The sequence below is a fragment of the Acyrthosiphon pisum genome, chromosome A2 (genome assembly GCF_005508785.2).
Source record: "Acyrthosiphon pisum isolate AL4f chromosome A2, pea_aphid_22Mar2018_4r6ur, whole genome shotgun sequence".
Taxonomy (NCBI): domain Eukaryota; kingdom Metazoa; phylum Arthropoda; class Insecta; order Hemiptera; family Aphididae; genus Acyrthosiphon; species Acyrthosiphon pisum.
In genome coordinates this window covers 51,386,830-51,405,016 of record NC_042495.1, presented here as the reverse complement: position 1 = coordinate 51,405,016, position 18,187 = coordinate 51,386,830, and the positions used below count along the sequence as shown (strand labels likewise).

The following is an 18,187-nucleotide window of genomic DNA, read 5'->3' as shown; positions in this document are numbered from 1 at the left end:
AAAGGTGACCCAGAAGATAGATTAAGGGGTATATCGATTATCGTATAATGTTATCTTAAATAGACTGAAACCATATGTGAAAGAAATAGTAGGTGAATACCAATGCGGCTTTTAAACCAGAAAAATCTACAGTTGACCCATAGGCTTGCGCAGACATTTGTGACAGGTTGGGCCAAGTCAATAAAGATTAAGAAACCTGAACTCTGATGAAAGAAACAATTGAAATGTTACATAGGTACTTTAATTTACTTACTCGTAATCACCCACTATTTAAGGCACAAATCATTCATATGATAAAAAACAGATACATATTTTTTTTAAATTAAATAAGAAATATTTTAACTGTCAACACGGCATTAAATTTTTTTTTTTTATTATTATTATTTGTATATTAAGATGTTCCTAGCCATGGCTATTGGAACAAAGTATTTATTTTGTGTGTTGATATTGTGTTTGGTGAGGTGGTGAGGCCAGTGAGGGGACTAATATTAAATAAATACATTTTACAAAATAAAAAAATTAATACATAAAATCATCTTACTTAGTTTAGGCATCTATAGTTTAGCTTACTTATGCGTCGACCAAGACTTATATGAATATACGACTTACCTATATAAAAATAATTCCTTATCGTCACTTGGACAGTTGGACTTACTATAACTTTTCTATAAAGCTTGACGGGTGTTGAAACATTGTGGGTGCATAAAAATATTTCAGTCTTTAGATCTATGGCCTGAGAGAATAATCCTTCATTAATCGTTAATAATTGCATTCATATTTCATTGTTGATGTGCGTGCGTCTATATGATTCTAAAAAGTGTAATTGTTTTATGTTGAAACTAAAGAGAACTTATACTTCACGAACGAAAAAAAGTTGAAGAGAATATAGGAAAACTTTTAGAAAATAAAAATTATAACAGTAATTGGAAAAATACAATTAATATAATTAACGGAAGTAAAAATTGATATATTATATCATATTATATACAAATGTATTTTGAACAAAAACGGTAATAATATTAATAAAAACATTTATAACTATGCAGCGCAGCATACAGCATATTATATACTATTGAGCCAGCATAATATCTATTATCTATTATAATAATAAATATGAATGAGTTGTTTGTATACGTTTGTTTATATTGTTTGTGGCTAACATACGATACAAAATATTAATACCTAGTAGCCAGTAGGTATAGCTCTCCAATAAGGCTGCCCCTATTTACGTCCATAGTGGCTACATGTAGTATTTAAAAAAACTACTTAACAATAAATGAACGATAATAAGTCTTCCTGTTTAAAGCTATTCTAATTCTAGTTCAAATCAGTCAGAGTTAAAAAGTACCTAATCAACTGAATAAAAATAATTTTAATGGCATTATTGATTAAGGAATAATTGAGATAAAATTATTGATCATTGTAATTAAAAAATTATAAAATTTTCAATTTTTATAACTAAGGATTGAAAATTTAAAACAAAGATTCTCATAAATAATTCATATAACTACCTTCTGTAACCTACAAATCTAAAAAATATATAAACAGTTATTTTTTACATATATTTTTAATTCAAATTTTGGTGAAATTACATATTAAAACCAATAATAGGGATTTTAGTTATTTTGTTGTAATTTAAAAATATTATTCGTAGATATATGACATTTTTAGAGTATATTATTATATTTTATAAACACAATGACATTTTCGAATGTAATTTTTTTGCGAAAAATGAATTTAACCTACTGTAGACTGTAGTATACATACTAATGCCTAATGCCCTAATACTAAAATGAATTACTTTAATCACAATAATATCATAAAATATACTTTCCTACAATAATATTATGTCATTGAATTAAAATGTAATGCCATACATTACAGTGACTTACTTGTAATCTACTGTACAGCAGAGCGACATCCACTTACTCGTTTTTTTTAGTTATTTATAGGCGATTTTTTTTTTTTTTAATTTTAGTGTTTATATTTTCTACAACATTTTTATATTGTACTTACTTTTTATGTTATTATTAATAATTAATAAACTACGTAAAACTGTATTATAAAATTAGATATTTCAAACTTTTGCATATTATAAAGTAACTCAAAGTTGATTTTTTTTTCATTCAGTGTGTAATAACAGTTTTTGGTGAAATCGGAACTAATTTTTTTTTTGATTTGGAAGAAATATGTTAAAATAATAATCAATAAAATATCAACAATCAACATGTATAGATATCGGTAATATATATTGTATTTATAAATATATTTTTAGTTATGTAAATTACCTATGTAATTACCTATTGACTATTGATACATGATTATTAAATTTTTAGTAAATTTAGTAAATTCTAGTAAATTGCTTGGACGGATGTGTGTGGAGATGTCGATAATTAAGTAGGTATGTTATTCATAACAATAATTTGACATTATAATCATTCTATTAATTGTACCATATTCTCCAGTTGAGTGGTGACTCCAGGGGTGGCCTTTCCCCCCTTTTTTAAAAAATTACTTTTGGCCTCCTAAAAAATAAATACTATTAAATAACCTGTATTTTTCCAAAGGTAGAGTGTGATGTTTATTTATTCATAAGGAAAAGTACATTTTTCTACAAGTCGCACTTATCTTTGAATACTTTTGTAAGTTTATTTATTTATGGACGGATATAAGTGTATTTTTACCGTTCCTTTCCTGTTACTGTGGAATTTTTTTATTAGCCGGTAATAGTTATAAGAGCCACAAAAATACCAAAATGTTGGGTTTGACGTATCTGATGACGAAGATATTGATATAATATAAAATAGTTAAAAATACATTACCTATATCTGTACATTTTGGTTATTATTTTAATATATTTCTTCCAAACCAAAAAGTATACCCATATTAGTTCTGATATCACCAAAAACTTATGTAATAACACACCGAAAGAAGAATTAATCAATTTTCAGTTACTTTCATTGGCAAATTTTTGAAATAACTATATATAATTCAGTTTTACATGGTTTATTAACAATAACATAAAAAGTAAGAACGAAAGGTAAGTTCCACCAAAATGTTGAGCATATAAATACTAACATATGACATAATCCAATAAAAAAAAATGTTTGGTATATTAAGCCCACGAAAACGATTTTTGAAAAATTGAGTATTTTGAAGTTGTATGACTGTAACTTCCAAATTAAGTTTGAAAAGTATTTTTTTTAAAGTACCATCGAATTAAGCATGCAAAAACATACATTTTGAAAAAAAAAATCCTAAAAATCGCTTGGTTGGGGGTTGCTTAACTGCATTTGTTCTCAAAATTGGTTTAGCGTGAAGATTTCTGATTTTCTATAATTATTTTTAGGTTGCATTTAGTTATTTTATTACTTGGAATTGTTGGTGTTTGTTTCTGCATCAAAGTACCAAATAGATGCAATTCGCTACGAGAAACCATTCTCAAAGTTGAAAATCGAAGCATTTTTACGACACCCATAGTCATTTTTTTAAATGTAGTGCGCTATTTCTAACGCTATTGTTTAAATGTAGCACGCTACTTTTTCGCTACATTTTTTTCAAAATTTTTTTATTCATTTAGATATTCACTTGAGTACTTGCAGGTCATTATTTATTAAACCTAATACTATTTTCTTGTAATTTCAAAAGGCAAGTTTATTCAATGTATCTCATGTATTTTTGTAACAAAACTCAAAACAGATAAACATTTTATTGAAAATTGCCAATTAGTAGTTTGTACTGATTAAACATTCGGTCACTGGGAGAAAGGATTTCATACAGCAAGGGGATTAGTGATTACAAAGAATTTTCAATTACCAAACATTTTTTAAAAAAGTTGATGACAAGCATGGATCTAGATCATCTTACGCTCAGCTGTATAGCATAAGTGTCAAGTGGACCTTGTCGTTGTGTAGGTGATTGTGATGGAAGTATTAAATCTGAATTCAATGATACGTAAAATCTAAAATACTGTTTTTTTATATATCAAATTTAATACTTAAAAGAAACACAGAAAATGTCGAATGCTGAAAATAAAAATAATGATAATAAAATACTAATATATTAATTATTATTTATGGTTCTGTATTCATCAATAATATAAAATATAACATTGTAATAATGCTCTTATGATTATAGTCTTATCTATACTCTATGATTACTGATTAGTGAAGTACAGATTAAACCCGAAAAATTCAAAAATACACTCATCTATAAAAAAATAGTCATCTTAATTAAATAAATAAACATACATCATAATATTTTAATTAGGTATCATGAAATTGGTTAGAAGTAGTGATAAAATAATGAAAATTTTCGCTACGCTAAACGTAAATTTCTAGCGCTCTATAGTATTTTGCTACCTACATTGTATATATTGTAGCGACGCTATGTTAATCGCTACATTTAAAGTGGCGTGCTACTGTAGCGTCGCTACAATTAGCGCGCTACTCCCGAACACTGTATCTAGACAATGATAAAGATAATGCAACTCAAATGTATCTAGATAGATATAAAAGATAACTTAACTCATATTTATCTAGATAAAGATAAAGATAAATACTTTATTATCTAGATAAAAAAAAGACACAATTTTTTTTAAAATGTGTTTTAAATTTAGGTATATTTTAGTTGGGCACTAGGAACATAATAATAATAATGATATAAATAAAAACAATTACATCATTTATAAACGATAAACTTGGTTTGAGAATCTGTATAAATATTTAAAATGCGTTTATACAATTTCGCGATTTTTATCAATAAAAAATGTATCTAGATGAATTTATTTAGATTAGTAAAAAAATTATCTAAGATGACCGTTTAGGTACCAGGGGCGGCTCCAGAGCCTTGGTTAGGGGGGGGGGAAAGTTATAATTTCACAAAATCTTATAACAAAAAGAAAACAAACATTTTTATAACACAAATTTAAGTTGTCTATTTTTATTCCATTTACCCAGCAGGTACATCGTATACACCGTCATGGCCTATATATTCCATATACCTCTATGGCCCATATATTCCATATGACAATATTATAATAATTTAATATGCATTTATTTTAACAATATATATTTTTATAAATACGGGCGTTGGGGGGCCGCGGCCCCTAGGCCCCCCCCCTGGAGCCGCCCCTGTTAGGTACCTTGTAACTATTTATCTAGATAAGATAAAAGATGAACAAATAATTATTTGATAGATATTCATCTGGATAAATGTATCTAGATAAGTCCAAACCATATTGTTCAATGGTCCGAACACTGCCCATAGTCACATAGGCACAATTTCAACTTTTGACTTGGGGGGGGGGGCTGAATATATTAAAGGCAAGAAGACCACTGCAATATAGCATTTTAAAATTGTATGTCCTATTTTATTTTTTTTTAGCCCCCCCCAACCCCTCAATTTGTGCCTATGCTCATAGATCATAGATGAAGGACAAAAAAAAACACACATCATTGTTGAATCATTTATGATTTATCATTATATTCATTGTTCCGCACAGATAGGTAATATAATCTGTGTTGTTCCGCTCAGAATCTAAAATAAAGTTGCATATTATACATAGAACATATAGCCAGTAGGTAGGTATATAGTCATAGGGATCATAGGTGTGTGCTTATCACGGACTAAGATAGAAGTAGTCTATCTTAGTCCGTGGTGCTTATTTAAATTATATACATTTTGTTTTGTATTTATCATTAAATAATAACAAAACTGTAGTGGCCTCAGACCGCAGTCAACTCAGCCATAAATCTCTAAATCCGGAATATATTATTATAGGTCTAATAATATTATATTATTATATGTTAATATTACTCATTTATTACTAATTTACTATAAAAAAAAATTAAGTTTTAACTTATAATTAAATTATTATTCTCTTTATGTGATTATTTCCGTGCAAGGTGCAACTTTAGCTGATAGATCATAAATACTTTATAGACATAAGAATAATTAACAATATACGATATTTTGAGTTGATGATTTGAAAAGACTGGAAAACATATGGTGACCCTCGTCCAATGGTCATTGTCCAGTGTTTTTTTTATATCAGGCTATCATCAATTTTACTTTACTCTTTAATTTGTCACATATTCAGATATTTCCTCAAAATAATAGTCATAGGATGATATTTGTTAATTGCAAATATGCGTCGATGTATCAATAACAATTTACACCAGTGATTTTAGTGCGATCTTAAAATATTAGGTCTTACCGCTATTGGAAAATGGAATCGACACTAACCGTGAGTTCTTTTTAATTAAAACAATTATAGCTTCAATGTATACAAGTAGGTAAATAACATTAGGTATTTAAAATATATTAGTCATTACATTACATTTATCTACCGCCCTCCTAAAAAAATGTATTCAACTAACAAAATTTTTTATCCAAATCATTACTCTTGTTTCTTTATATTCATTTAAAATGTAAGTAGGTACCTACCAGATACATTGAAATCTAAATATTAATCAGTCAGAGAAATAATATGTTAAATAAAACAGATAAATGTTTTTAAATAATATATAATATTACCTATAATTGTTTCATTTAAAGATTTAAAGTAATTTAAGTAATTCTTTGAAGGTACTTATCTATTTTATTTATTATCGTAATTTAAAATGTACCTGTCACATTATATTAGTCTTAAGAGAACATAAACATCATTATAAATTACCTATAAGATAATAATATATAGCGTGGACATTCTGTTCAAAAAGAGCAAATCACCTTTTTTAAATTTAACATGTCTATTAGATATACTCATATACCTACTTATTACATCACTATTAGGTACTTGATGATTTGGTTATAACTTTATTTAAGTTTGTTGACTATCAAAATATGTGATGTTTTAAAGAAAATATTTTGGATAATATCATTCAGTAAATAGTTATTAAAACAATATAACTTAGTACATTCTAATTTAATATTCATTAGTCACAAATTTCATGATAAATCCAACGATGAATCCAAAATTACTTGGAGGTATTCAAAAAGATCAAAAATGTATAGGAGAATAAATAGTAACATCTACAAAATAGATTCCACGCTGAAACATAACGATTACCATGCAGCAGATAATGATCGGGCAAATGTGGCAAAAACTCTGTGCTATGAAAAAACCGCTCCAAACTAGTTTATAATTTAACTTTTTTGCCATCAGATTTTTCTCTGTTTTTAAACTGTACTAAAAAATTAAATGGGATTTTATTAGTTTATAAGTCTGTTAACAACCAACATGATCTCTACCATTTTTATCATACAAAATTTGGAAGACCCTGTGTATTAATAAAGATTATTGATACAGTGTACTCTCAGTAATTCGAACCTTGATAACTCTAAATTCTCGACATCTCGAACAAATAAAATTCCCCTTCAAATAAAAATAACACATGAAGATTTTATAATTCAATAAACTTTAATAACATTTTTACTAAATCGAATTTATTTTTCCCCCGTGAGCTTCGAGTTACTGAGAGTACACTGTATTATTACTATCATTATTATTATGCAAAATCCACATGTGCATAAAAAAACATAGGCTTACAATTTTTTAATATAAAAAAATACAATCACCAGATGATGTGATGATGTAAATAAGTTAATTCCTAACTATTATTTAAATGTACATATTAAATATTAATGTGATTTACCTCAAAGAAGTTTTATCGGGAGTTTTACCCTATAATAATTTGATTTTATATGTACGCTTCTAATGAGATACTGCCTTTGGGAACTCTAATAGTTTTCAGGTCTGTTCTTAATGCTGAGTGAGTATTTCTGTTCGTAATAAATTAAATATGTGTTTCTTTGGTTGGTAAATTGTCTGAAATCTACGGGGTCGTGTTTTATTTGTGCAACTATTTCTTAGTTCTCAGCAAGGAATATACTTCAATACTCTAATTGTGTAAAATGTGAATGAATAATCCTATACTCAATCCATAGTTAGGCTAACTTTCTTGTGTGTTTGCAAGAGGTATTTGACTAACTACCACCCACATGTTATGTACTAATCTCTTGAATGATTAACATGATTTTTATTGTAAATCTTGAGTCTAGACTAATTACTAACCATTTTAAGCATTGTGTTATTATAGTGTATTTATGATGCCAAATAAAAATGTATGTTATTATTACAAATATTCTGTATTAGTATTTAAATATTTAACAATTAATTACCTATATTTTAGAATCAAGATCCACTACTGAGATTAAGAGTGGTCGCTGGTCATTCACTTGCAAAGAAAGATATATTTGGTGCAAGGTAAATGATACATGCTTGTAATTTATTACAATAGTATTTAGTAGCATTTAGTATCATTGGTGTTACTCATGTTTACTTAAATTAATTATACATGTTTTTTTAGTGACCCTTATGTAAGAATTGAATTGAACACTATTGTTGGAAATGTTGCAATAGACTCAGTTTTAACTAAAACTAAAAAGAAGGTAAATATAGTAATATTTGTTGTTATTTGTATGATGATTGCATAAAATATTATGAATCTAAATGTTAAAATAAAATAAATTAAAGATCTAGACTAGGAGAGGTTCTGTTGGGCAATACATTTTCTTGAAATTCTAACGCATATAGTTGAAGTAATTTTATTTAATTTTATTAAGTTGTTATAATTTGATAATGGTGCCACACAAAGATTTCTTTTTATTAGATTTTAACATTTTGCTATTTATATTTTATAATAGGTACATTCAAAATTTAACAATTTTAATAACTAATAATTGAGTGTAAGAGAAAGTCATCTACAGTTTTATTTTATCTTGGTAGATTTTGTGGAAACAAAGAAAGGAGAATTAGGAGATAGATGTTTATTTATGAATTTCTATAAAAAATTTTTAAAGTAGTAGTTATTTTATGATTTTTAAGGGTAGATTTATTGGAGTTATATTAATTTATTTTCTTGGTTTATACTTGTTTATTTGTTTTACATTTTATTTTATTAGTAGGACAAATTATTAAAAATTACATATATTTTAATTTTCAGACCTTAAATCCAGTTTGGAATGAAGAGTTTGTGTTTCGGGTAAGTAAACTATTGCATTTATAAGCTTTAAAATAAATGTAGTTAATTAATGATACTTATTAAGGAAATTAATGTCCATAATATTGATTTTATATTAAAACCTATAAGTATCAAATAAACTTTTAGTTAGGACACGTATAGATCAATTTTTAAATATTATAATTATTTATACCACATGCATGTTAAAAAAATGCTCTTAAATAAAATTCCCTTAGATCAAAATATTTTGAAATTAATAGTATAATTTTAATTTAGTATCTTATTGATACCAATGTATTATATTTAAAGTTTAAATTTACGGTGATGTTTTAATGACAACATAAATATAATTAGATACAGTTTCCTATATAATTTATTTTGTTTTTAATTTTTTCTATAATTTTATACTTAATATGATTTTTTGCAATATAAATAATTAATTTTAACTTTGTTATAAACATATTATAATATGTAAATGTCTACACTGTTAAGCCATGTTTATGTAGAAATAATTATTTAAAAAAATATATTTTGTTTTAGAAATAAATATAAAACAGTAAAGTGCAGTATAAATGTTGGTAAAAACGTGAACTGTTAATTGGAGATTTGATTTAAAGCAGTGGTTCTTTAACTGTGGTCTGTAGCCCCATTGGAGTCCCTAACACTCATGTCAGAGATCAGTATCGCTATCAATTTTACAATATTGATTATGAATCATGATAATAATATATGAGTTATTTTTTAGAAGGAAAAAGATTTGATAGAATATTTGTAAAAGGTTACGCAATTTTTAAAAGCCTCTTTTAGGGGTCCATGTTTTACAAAAGTTTTACTGATCTAAAGTATTGAAGTGAGGTGTATTACCCTGGTACCCCAAGGTCAAAATTTTGACTTGAAAACCGTATGGTATTATGTAATCTTTTACGTAACAATTTGTAACCACAAAAAAAAATTTTGTAACCAAACCGGTGCTCCTGAAAACCGCAATCCAAATTGCGGGTACCAGGGTAACGTTACCCCAGCACCCAAAACATTTAATAATTACAATTTCGACTTGAAAACCGATTGGTATTATGTAATCTTTAGAGTTTTCAATGGGAGGCAGGGATGAACTAAAGGCGCGTCCAGATAGAGCAGCTTTTGCATGAGTATGAATACATAAATACATTTTCCGCGGCTTTTTTTGATGCCGCGAGGCAAAATTTCCGATCGGCCTAGGTGGTCTACATCAAAGGAAAGCCGCATGTGTGTGACATATTTTCGGCAGAGCCACGCGGCATCAGTACTTATTTAATACTTTTTCAGGTTTTTAAATTATTTTTTAAGTAATTAGTAGCGGAACATTTTTTTTTCAAATGCATCACTGTGTGGACGCGTATTTGCCGTGAAAGATTAAGAACCCTACGCTTATTTATAGAAGTGTTGTAATTTGTAGGGTTTGTAAATTGTAGTGTACATCATTTTTGAACGAGTATTAAAACAATTATTGTCATAAGCGTGCGCAAAACAATGCTTCACTGTACCAGAAAAATTATTTTAAATTCACAATTAAAACTGTAAATGTTTGTTGTTTTTTATTCTTGTAGTAGGTATAACAATAAAAAGTTTGAAATTGAGTTATATATACTTTATACATGTAGGTACAATATAATCCACCGTTCATAAACTCTAATAAAAGTTATAACTTTAAACTTTGGATAAATTAAAATAGTAGGATACAATTTTGATTTTCAAAGTAGAATTTTAATAAATAAATTAATAGTAGTAGATATAACCATAGCGCTATTGAAGTATTGTGGCATATATGGGGCATATATTGACTTGACCCCACTAATTTCATTTGACCCCCCCCCCCCCCTATTTATTTAAATATATTCATTAATTCAATAATCAGTATGTAATAAAAATTCTATGTTGATTTAATAAAATTTAGCCATGGCCAAATCAGTTGTCCATATTGTGATTATGGATATAACATTAATATGTGTGGAGTATGTACAACCGAATACTGAACCACAATAAGAGAAAACTGATTAAAAAAAGAGTTAAATAAATAACTCAAAGATCTCTAATATTTAGCATATTTTGAGCATTCGGAAATAATCGGAACTTACATGATAATAACTTTCTAAGAAGATTATTAACATAATAAAAACCCGTGATTTAGATTGCGGTTTTCCGGGGCACCGGGTCGGTTACAAATTTTTTATTTGTGGTTACAAATTGTTACATAAAAGATTACATAATACCATATGGTTTTCAAGTCGAAATTTTTACCTTGGGGTGCGAGGGTAGCACACCTATTGAAGTGTATGACATTAAAAAATATTTTAAACATTATTTAAACCTGCCATTTGTCATCGTTGTTTTTATTTTAAAATTACCACTTAGTTTACATTTGTATAAAATAGAAGTTGATAATATCGAAATTCATTGACATATTTCAGGTCCGTCCTCATGAACATAAATTAGTCCTGCAAGTATTTGATGAAAATCGTCTCACACGAGATGATTTTCTAGGTATGGTTGAAGTACCATTGAATAATGTTCCAAAAGAAATTATTGGCAGAAATATATGCAGTCTTCAATATTTATTAAAACCTAGAAGGTTTGACGAGATTAACTTTATTAAGAAAATTTTAATTTAAACTTTATAACTTGAATTTAAATTTTTTTTATACATTTTTTAGTGCAAGATCAAGAGTAAAGGGTTATCTTGAGTTATATTTGGCTTACGTTCCAGAACATGAACCCGGAACGTCTGGTCGCCTATCTGCAGATGGCGAATGGGAAATGATTGAAAATCCTGAAGTTCTAAACATTACTCACACATCTTCTGTAAGAAATTAATTGAATACATTTGTGTTCTATCAATAATTACAAATATTTTATTAGTCTTATACACCAAATGTTATTGAGCCACAAGGGGTGTTACCTTCTGGTTGGGAAGAACGACAAGATGCTAATGGGAGAACTTATTACGTAAATCATTTGGCTAGATCTACTCAGTGGGAAAGACCAACAATAATGTGAGTTTAATATAGACAATATGTGTATAGAATTTTAGCATGTTTGATGATGGCGGAGTAACAAAATATCAGTTAACTCACCATCAGAGTTTACTAAAAAATGATATATGTTTTGTAAGTTATTTCTATATTTATTCTGTGTTTTAAATATTATAAAAATATAATTTTTTAAAAGTCAGTGTTTATTAATATATGAATGATATGCAGTTAACTTTTTTTTATTATTTTAGGGATCTACCTGATGCCAATACAATTCAAAACTTGGCATTAGCAGCTACAGAATTTGAAAGAAGATATCATATCAGTGTAGATACTCCAGAAACTGATAAAGGTGATCCTAATCGGAAAAAGGTAAAAGTAATTATCGAGGTCATTATATACAATTTATTTCTATTATTAAGTAGCATGTTATCTCATCTATATCCTCCAATGTAAATATAAAAAATACTGTACAAATGATAACAAAGTATTGAGACTATTGAGTCCTTGTGGCTTGGAACTAATTTTACTTATGCTCAAGATATATACTATTATTACAAACTTCTAAAAATCACTTTTTGCTGCAATTTATTTAAAACTTATTTTTGCAGTTTTCACCCGTTGTTGTTTTGTTGTTTACTCATATAGATGGTATTTAGAATAAAAACAACCTTTTTAATTACCTCCTGGAGTAGGAATTCTGACGTTATACTACATATTAGGATCTGTTTTATTTTTTTTTTTAACGTTGAAAGAATTAAAGTTTCATTTATGATGTAGAAGAAAACGTATACCCTAAATATTCAAATAATTAAAATCATTAGTAGCTCTTAACCGAAAAAATAAACTAAAACTAAAGTTACACAATTCTGATTAAAACATACAAAATAGTTATTTAAATTATCCTAAACCCATTTATGAATGTCTTACAATTAATATTATTAATTATGATTAATACAAAAATAGTTTATTTCAATTTGTATAATTTTATTACAATTAGTAATAGTATATAACTGTCTGTTTAATGCATGCTACTATTGTTGCCATTGTATATATTGCATGTTAAAAGGCCGTTCAAAGCGATGCAGATGATGAGAGTGATGAAGGATATGAAGAGTCGGATCCACTTACTAACATTGATCGTCGGCTTTCCAGTATATCAGCGACTGCTGATCAAAATCAGGTATGCCTGATGTATGGTTGTACTTCCATATTAATTGAACATTTGTAGAAATAATACTATGTTTACGTTCTATGTAAAATTGTATTGTACTTAATTTATTTAGATTTATATGATTGTATTGAGTAAATTACATAAAGTTAAATATATATATTTTGTGTTAATGTTTCAGAGTGATCAGGTCGATTCAAATGAACAAAGTAGTACCACTGTAGTTGTTCAAGAAGATATTCCCGAAGGATCTGATGGTCTACCAAAAGGATGGTCAATGCAAGTCGCCCCCAATGGTCGAACTTTTTTTATTGATCATAATACAAGAGCTACAACTTGGGTTGATCCTAGGACAGGTAGGGCAAGCTCTATGCCTAATCAAAGCCAACCACCAGCGGCTGATCGTGTTGTATCTACATCAGCTTACAATGATGAATTGGAACCTTTACCAGAAGGATGGGAAGAAAGAGTTCATGCAGATGGAAGAATATTTTTTATTGATCATAGTAAGAATACTTTTATTAAAATTGTAAATTAAATATTGATTTATTTTTTAAGGGGCTTACAACGCTTTATGGGAAGTGTATTTAAAATAGTTCTATTTAGCCACAAGATATTAAGTTTAGTTCTTTGTTAAGCTAATTTTTCAATTTTCTCAATACTTCTAACATTTTGAAAATAATTGAATATTTTTAAATTTGAATATAATATGTACATATAGGTTTTTTGAATACAATGATTTTGTCTGATCATTATATCGTCAGACTAATTCGTAGAAGTTATATCTCCATATTGTCTATTTTTCAGGAGGGAAAAAAAACAAAAAAAAAATTTTTTATGAAAAAACAGTTTTAAGTACTGTTATAAGAGTGTTATTTCTGTTTTGGGGTTTTTTGTTAAAAATAATATTAACAAAGCCATCAAATACATTTATTTTAAGGGGGCTGCAGCAGATGAAAAAAGTGGCTTTTAGACCAATAAGCCAGACAAAACTGGAAGAATTTGGTTTGACAGATTTTAATTTTGAAAACGGATTATGATTAATCAACAAGTTTACTTGGGAATGATCGACGCGATTTTGAATATTTTTTTTTTTAGCTGTGATATCCAAGAATAAAAATATCGAAAAAATATGATATTTTTGTATTTATATTATTCATTATAACACTAACAATATTTGGAATATTCAAAATCGCCTCAATCATTCCCTAGTAAACTTGTTGATCAATCATAATCCGTTTTCAAAATTAAAATCTGTCAAACCAAATTCTTCCAGTTTTGTCCAGCTTATTGGTCTAAAATTCGCTTTTTTTTCATTGACTGGAGCCCCCTTAAGGTTTATTTTATGATACGGAACTTAAATATATTGAAAAACATTTTAACAAACAAAATTAATGTTTAGATTGGTCAAATATACATTAGTTTTGATTTTTGACAAAACCTGCTGCAGCCCCCTTAAGTATTCTTATTTTTGAATCAATAACATGTTTTTTGTTCATGGAGATGCCACTTTTTCTTCCATAATAAATCAGGTATGGAGGTGGGACATTTTCATTGTATGTTTTGTTAATACTTTCATGAAAGAATAAACTATTATTTTCGAGGCAGCATGCTTTTAAACGATGCGTTATCATTAATTTTATTTGAAAAAGTCATAAACATGATTAAATCTTTAATCGTGGTCATAAACAAAAATATTGCATTTTTGGAGTTAGAACTTTTACGAATTAGTCTGACGATATGTGATAATTGCTTATGTACAAATACTGCTGACAAAATATTTATTTTTAAATAAATAAATATTTATTAAATAATAAATTATAAGATTAAATTATATTTATATTTTTGTTTAAAATAGGTTTGTATATTTTCACAATTTGGTTAGATTGGCATAGTTGTTTTGAAAATATGATACTTTTTAGTCATAACTAGAGCTACGGATTTATCGTACAAACCTTTAAATATGTATGTCTTCATATTCTAAAAATAAGCATAAAAACGTATAGTAATTAAAATAATGAAAAAAGTTTGTTTGCGTGTTATATAAAATCATTTATTATCGTTTATCAATTACATAGACTCTGATGTAATTATGTAAATATTATGAAGATGAGTTATTATGTATTTTAATTTGAAACAGTTTGTAAATGATACTAATTTATTTTAATATTGTTATTTAGATACAAGAACAACTCAATGGGAAGATCCTAGATTAAATAATCCAAAAATTGCTGGTCCTGTAAGTTTAATTTTATTACATATAATTTAGCAAAAAATTTATAAAAACATTTCTATTTGAAGGCATTACCTTATTCTCGAGATTATAAAAGGAAGTATGAGTCTCTCAAAACAAGACTGAGTAAAATGGTAAGTTTAACTTAAGTCTTTTGACAAGTCAGACAGTATTTCATCTTTTTAATTGATATCTTGAATTTTTTTTGTAAGCTAAATACTTTTTTTTTTATTTCTCATGATTTCCATTTTTCAAGATATCAGTACCAGCATAAATATTTTATTAATCCATACTGTAATTATTAGGCTCATGGGCCACCTGCTAAAATGGAGATTAAAGTAAGGCGATCAAATATACTTGAAGACTCATTCCGAATTATTAATTCTATGCACCCAGACAAATTAAGAGCAAAATTATGGGTTGAATTTGAACAAGAAGTTGGTCTTGATTATGGAGGTCTAGCTAGAGAATGGTTTTTCTTGTTGTCTAAAGAAATGTTCAATCCATATTATGGCCTTTTTGAATACTCTGCTATGGATAATTATACATTACAAATTAATGCTATGTCGGGATTATGTAATGAAGAACATCTTCATTATTTTAAATTTATCGGGACTGTAGCTGGTATGGCTGTTTATCATGGCAAACTATTAGATGGTAATTATTATATAGATGCAGTTGTTTTAAACGTATATGTAAAATAAATATTTATACATTTATTAATTTCTGTAGCATTCTTCATTCGGCCTTTTTATAAAATGATGTTGGAAAAGCCCATTGAATTGAAAGATATGGAAAGCGTGGACTCAGAATATTATAATTCACTTTTATGGATTAAAGAAAATGACCCTTCTGAATTAGATTTAACATTTTCACTTGATGAGGATAGTCTAGGGCATACATCTCATAGAGAATTGAAACCTGATGGTGCAAATATTCACCTAACACAAGAAAATAAAGATGAATATATAAGGTAAGTTTATATACAATATTTATTTAACTAAAAATATTTAATAATATAATATATAAAATATTATATAATCGATAGGTACATAATATTGAATACATTTTATGAAATATTTTTGTTTAATTTGTTTATTACATTTAGTTTAGTGATTCAATGGAGATTTGTATCCCGTATACAAGATCAAATGAATGCTTTCCTACAGGGTTTTGGTTCCATAGTACCTTTAAGTTATATCAAAATATTTGATGAAAATGAAATGGAACTTTTAATGTGTGGTATTCAAAATATTGATGTTAAAGACTGGAAAGAAAATACTCATTACAAAGGAGATTATTCACCCAACAATATTGTCATTCAATGGTTTTGGAGAGTATGTACATTTAATACTATTATACATTCGCACTAAGTTATACATTTCTATAAACAAAAATATTACATATAAAAATAAATAAATATAAAAACAAATAAATATTAAAAATATCATCAAAGAAGGGGTCTTCATTTCCAAATTTTATAATGATGAATAGGGATGTTTTAGAGGAAGATAGAAGAGGAGAAAAAAACACGAAAAAGTGAATTGCTTCTGGTCACCCAAGTAGGAACTTATATATTAATTTTAGCCAACATAATTAGACATAAGTAGGGCCCGGATTTTTATGCAAAAATTTTTGTTAAATACGCGCATATATATGCACTCTAAAATTAAAAAATATGCAAATAACATGCAAAAAAATGTATTGTTTAAAAAATCAAAATTTAAAAAAAAATTAAAAAATATAGTATTAATTGAAAAATAAATACAATTTAAATATCATTTTTTTAAATGTGTATAAAGCATAAAAATGTGTATTAATTAATAATTGTTGAATGAGTACCAACATGATGTAACAAAATGTGATTTTAAATTATCAAATTGAAAACTTCTACGATTGTCGCGTAGCATCACCTTGTATTTCGAAAAACTTCTTTCCACGTCTGCTGACACAATGCTTGGGTGTCTAATCTGTGTGAATGTCAATGACGCCTTTGTACAAGGGCGTGTTTAGAAAAGTTTACTGCTGAGATACCAACAAAGCAGGCGCAAATCCAGTCGGGGCGGGAGGGGCAACTGACCCCCCCCCCCCTCGGTTGGCTGTATTATTTAAATTTAATATTTTGTGTTATCCTATGTAAATGTATTGTAATATTATTCAGTCACAAATCGTCATATTTTATTTTAATAACACACATTTATAAATTGTTGATAACAATATTATGACCGATTGAGGGACGGCGACCGTCGACTGCCAGCTGACGAGTGGCGGCTGAGCGGCTCATAGGGTTTTGTCCTAAAAATATCTAAAAATATTTTCCATATTCGACTGTCAGAAATATATTATCTATATAAATTATTAGTTATCTGTTCATTGCTATCTGCATAATAGCAAAATTGTTGTGGTGACTGACGACTGATAGATTTAGAATATAAAGATTAAAGATAATTCTGTCAACAGTTCGACACTCGACAACTGTCGATACACACACATATACGCGTGCATACGAGTGTACCATTCACAGTTACAAGTGACGCGATATATTATTTTTATTTAGTTGGTGACTTTTGAGTTTTCAATTCAGCTTAAGAAAAAAAATATTCATTATAATTAATAAGCAATTATTGCTTATTTATAATATATATTAGTAGGTAAATCAGTGGTTGATTTGGAAATAAAAAAGAAGGGGGACTACTGATGTTGGATAAACGAGCGTTCCACACAAAATTAATCGTCACATTGCCGTGGA

The 18,187-nt window shown here is 27.5% G+C and overlaps 1 protein-coding gene across 3 annotated transcripts in view; it reads left to right on the top strand.

Moving 5' to 3' along the window:
• LOC100159671 (E3 ubiquitin-protein ligase NEDD4) overlaps positions 1-18,187 on the top strand; it is a 25,957-nt gene that overhangs the window by 5,025 nt on the left and 2,745 nt on the right. The window contains exons 1-15 of one of the 3 annotated variants that reach the window (XM_029490265.1): positions 5,949-6,247; positions 8,196-8,269; positions 8,373-8,454; positions 9,009-9,047; positions 11,474-11,634; positions 11,717-11,864; positions 11,922-12,055; positions 12,286-12,412; positions 13,104-13,217; positions 13,387-13,711; positions 15,386-15,444; positions 15,507-15,572; positions 15,744-16,095; positions 16,171-16,411; positions 16,547-16,775. In XM_029490265.1, coding sequence (XP_029346125.1) covers positions 6,230-6,247; positions 8,196-8,269; positions 8,373-8,454; positions 9,009-9,047; positions 11,474-11,634; positions 11,717-11,864; positions 11,922-12,055; positions 12,286-12,412; positions 13,104-13,217; positions 13,387-13,711; positions 15,386-15,444; positions 15,507-15,572; positions 15,744-16,095; positions 16,171-16,411; positions 16,547-16,775 — 2,169 coding nt within the window. In that variant the 5' untranslated portion in view covers positions 5,949-6,229. Of the gene's footprint in view, positions 1-5,948; positions 6,248-8,195; positions 8,270-8,372; positions 8,455-9,008; positions 9,048-11,473; positions 11,635-11,716; positions 11,865-11,921; positions 12,056-12,285; positions 12,413-13,103; positions 13,218-13,386; positions 13,712-15,385; positions 15,445-15,506; positions 15,573-15,743; positions 16,096-16,170; positions 16,412-16,546; positions 16,776-18,187 lie in introns of those variants that run through there. The other 2 variants (XM_001949884.5, XM_029490264.1) reach the window with 2 other exon arrangements.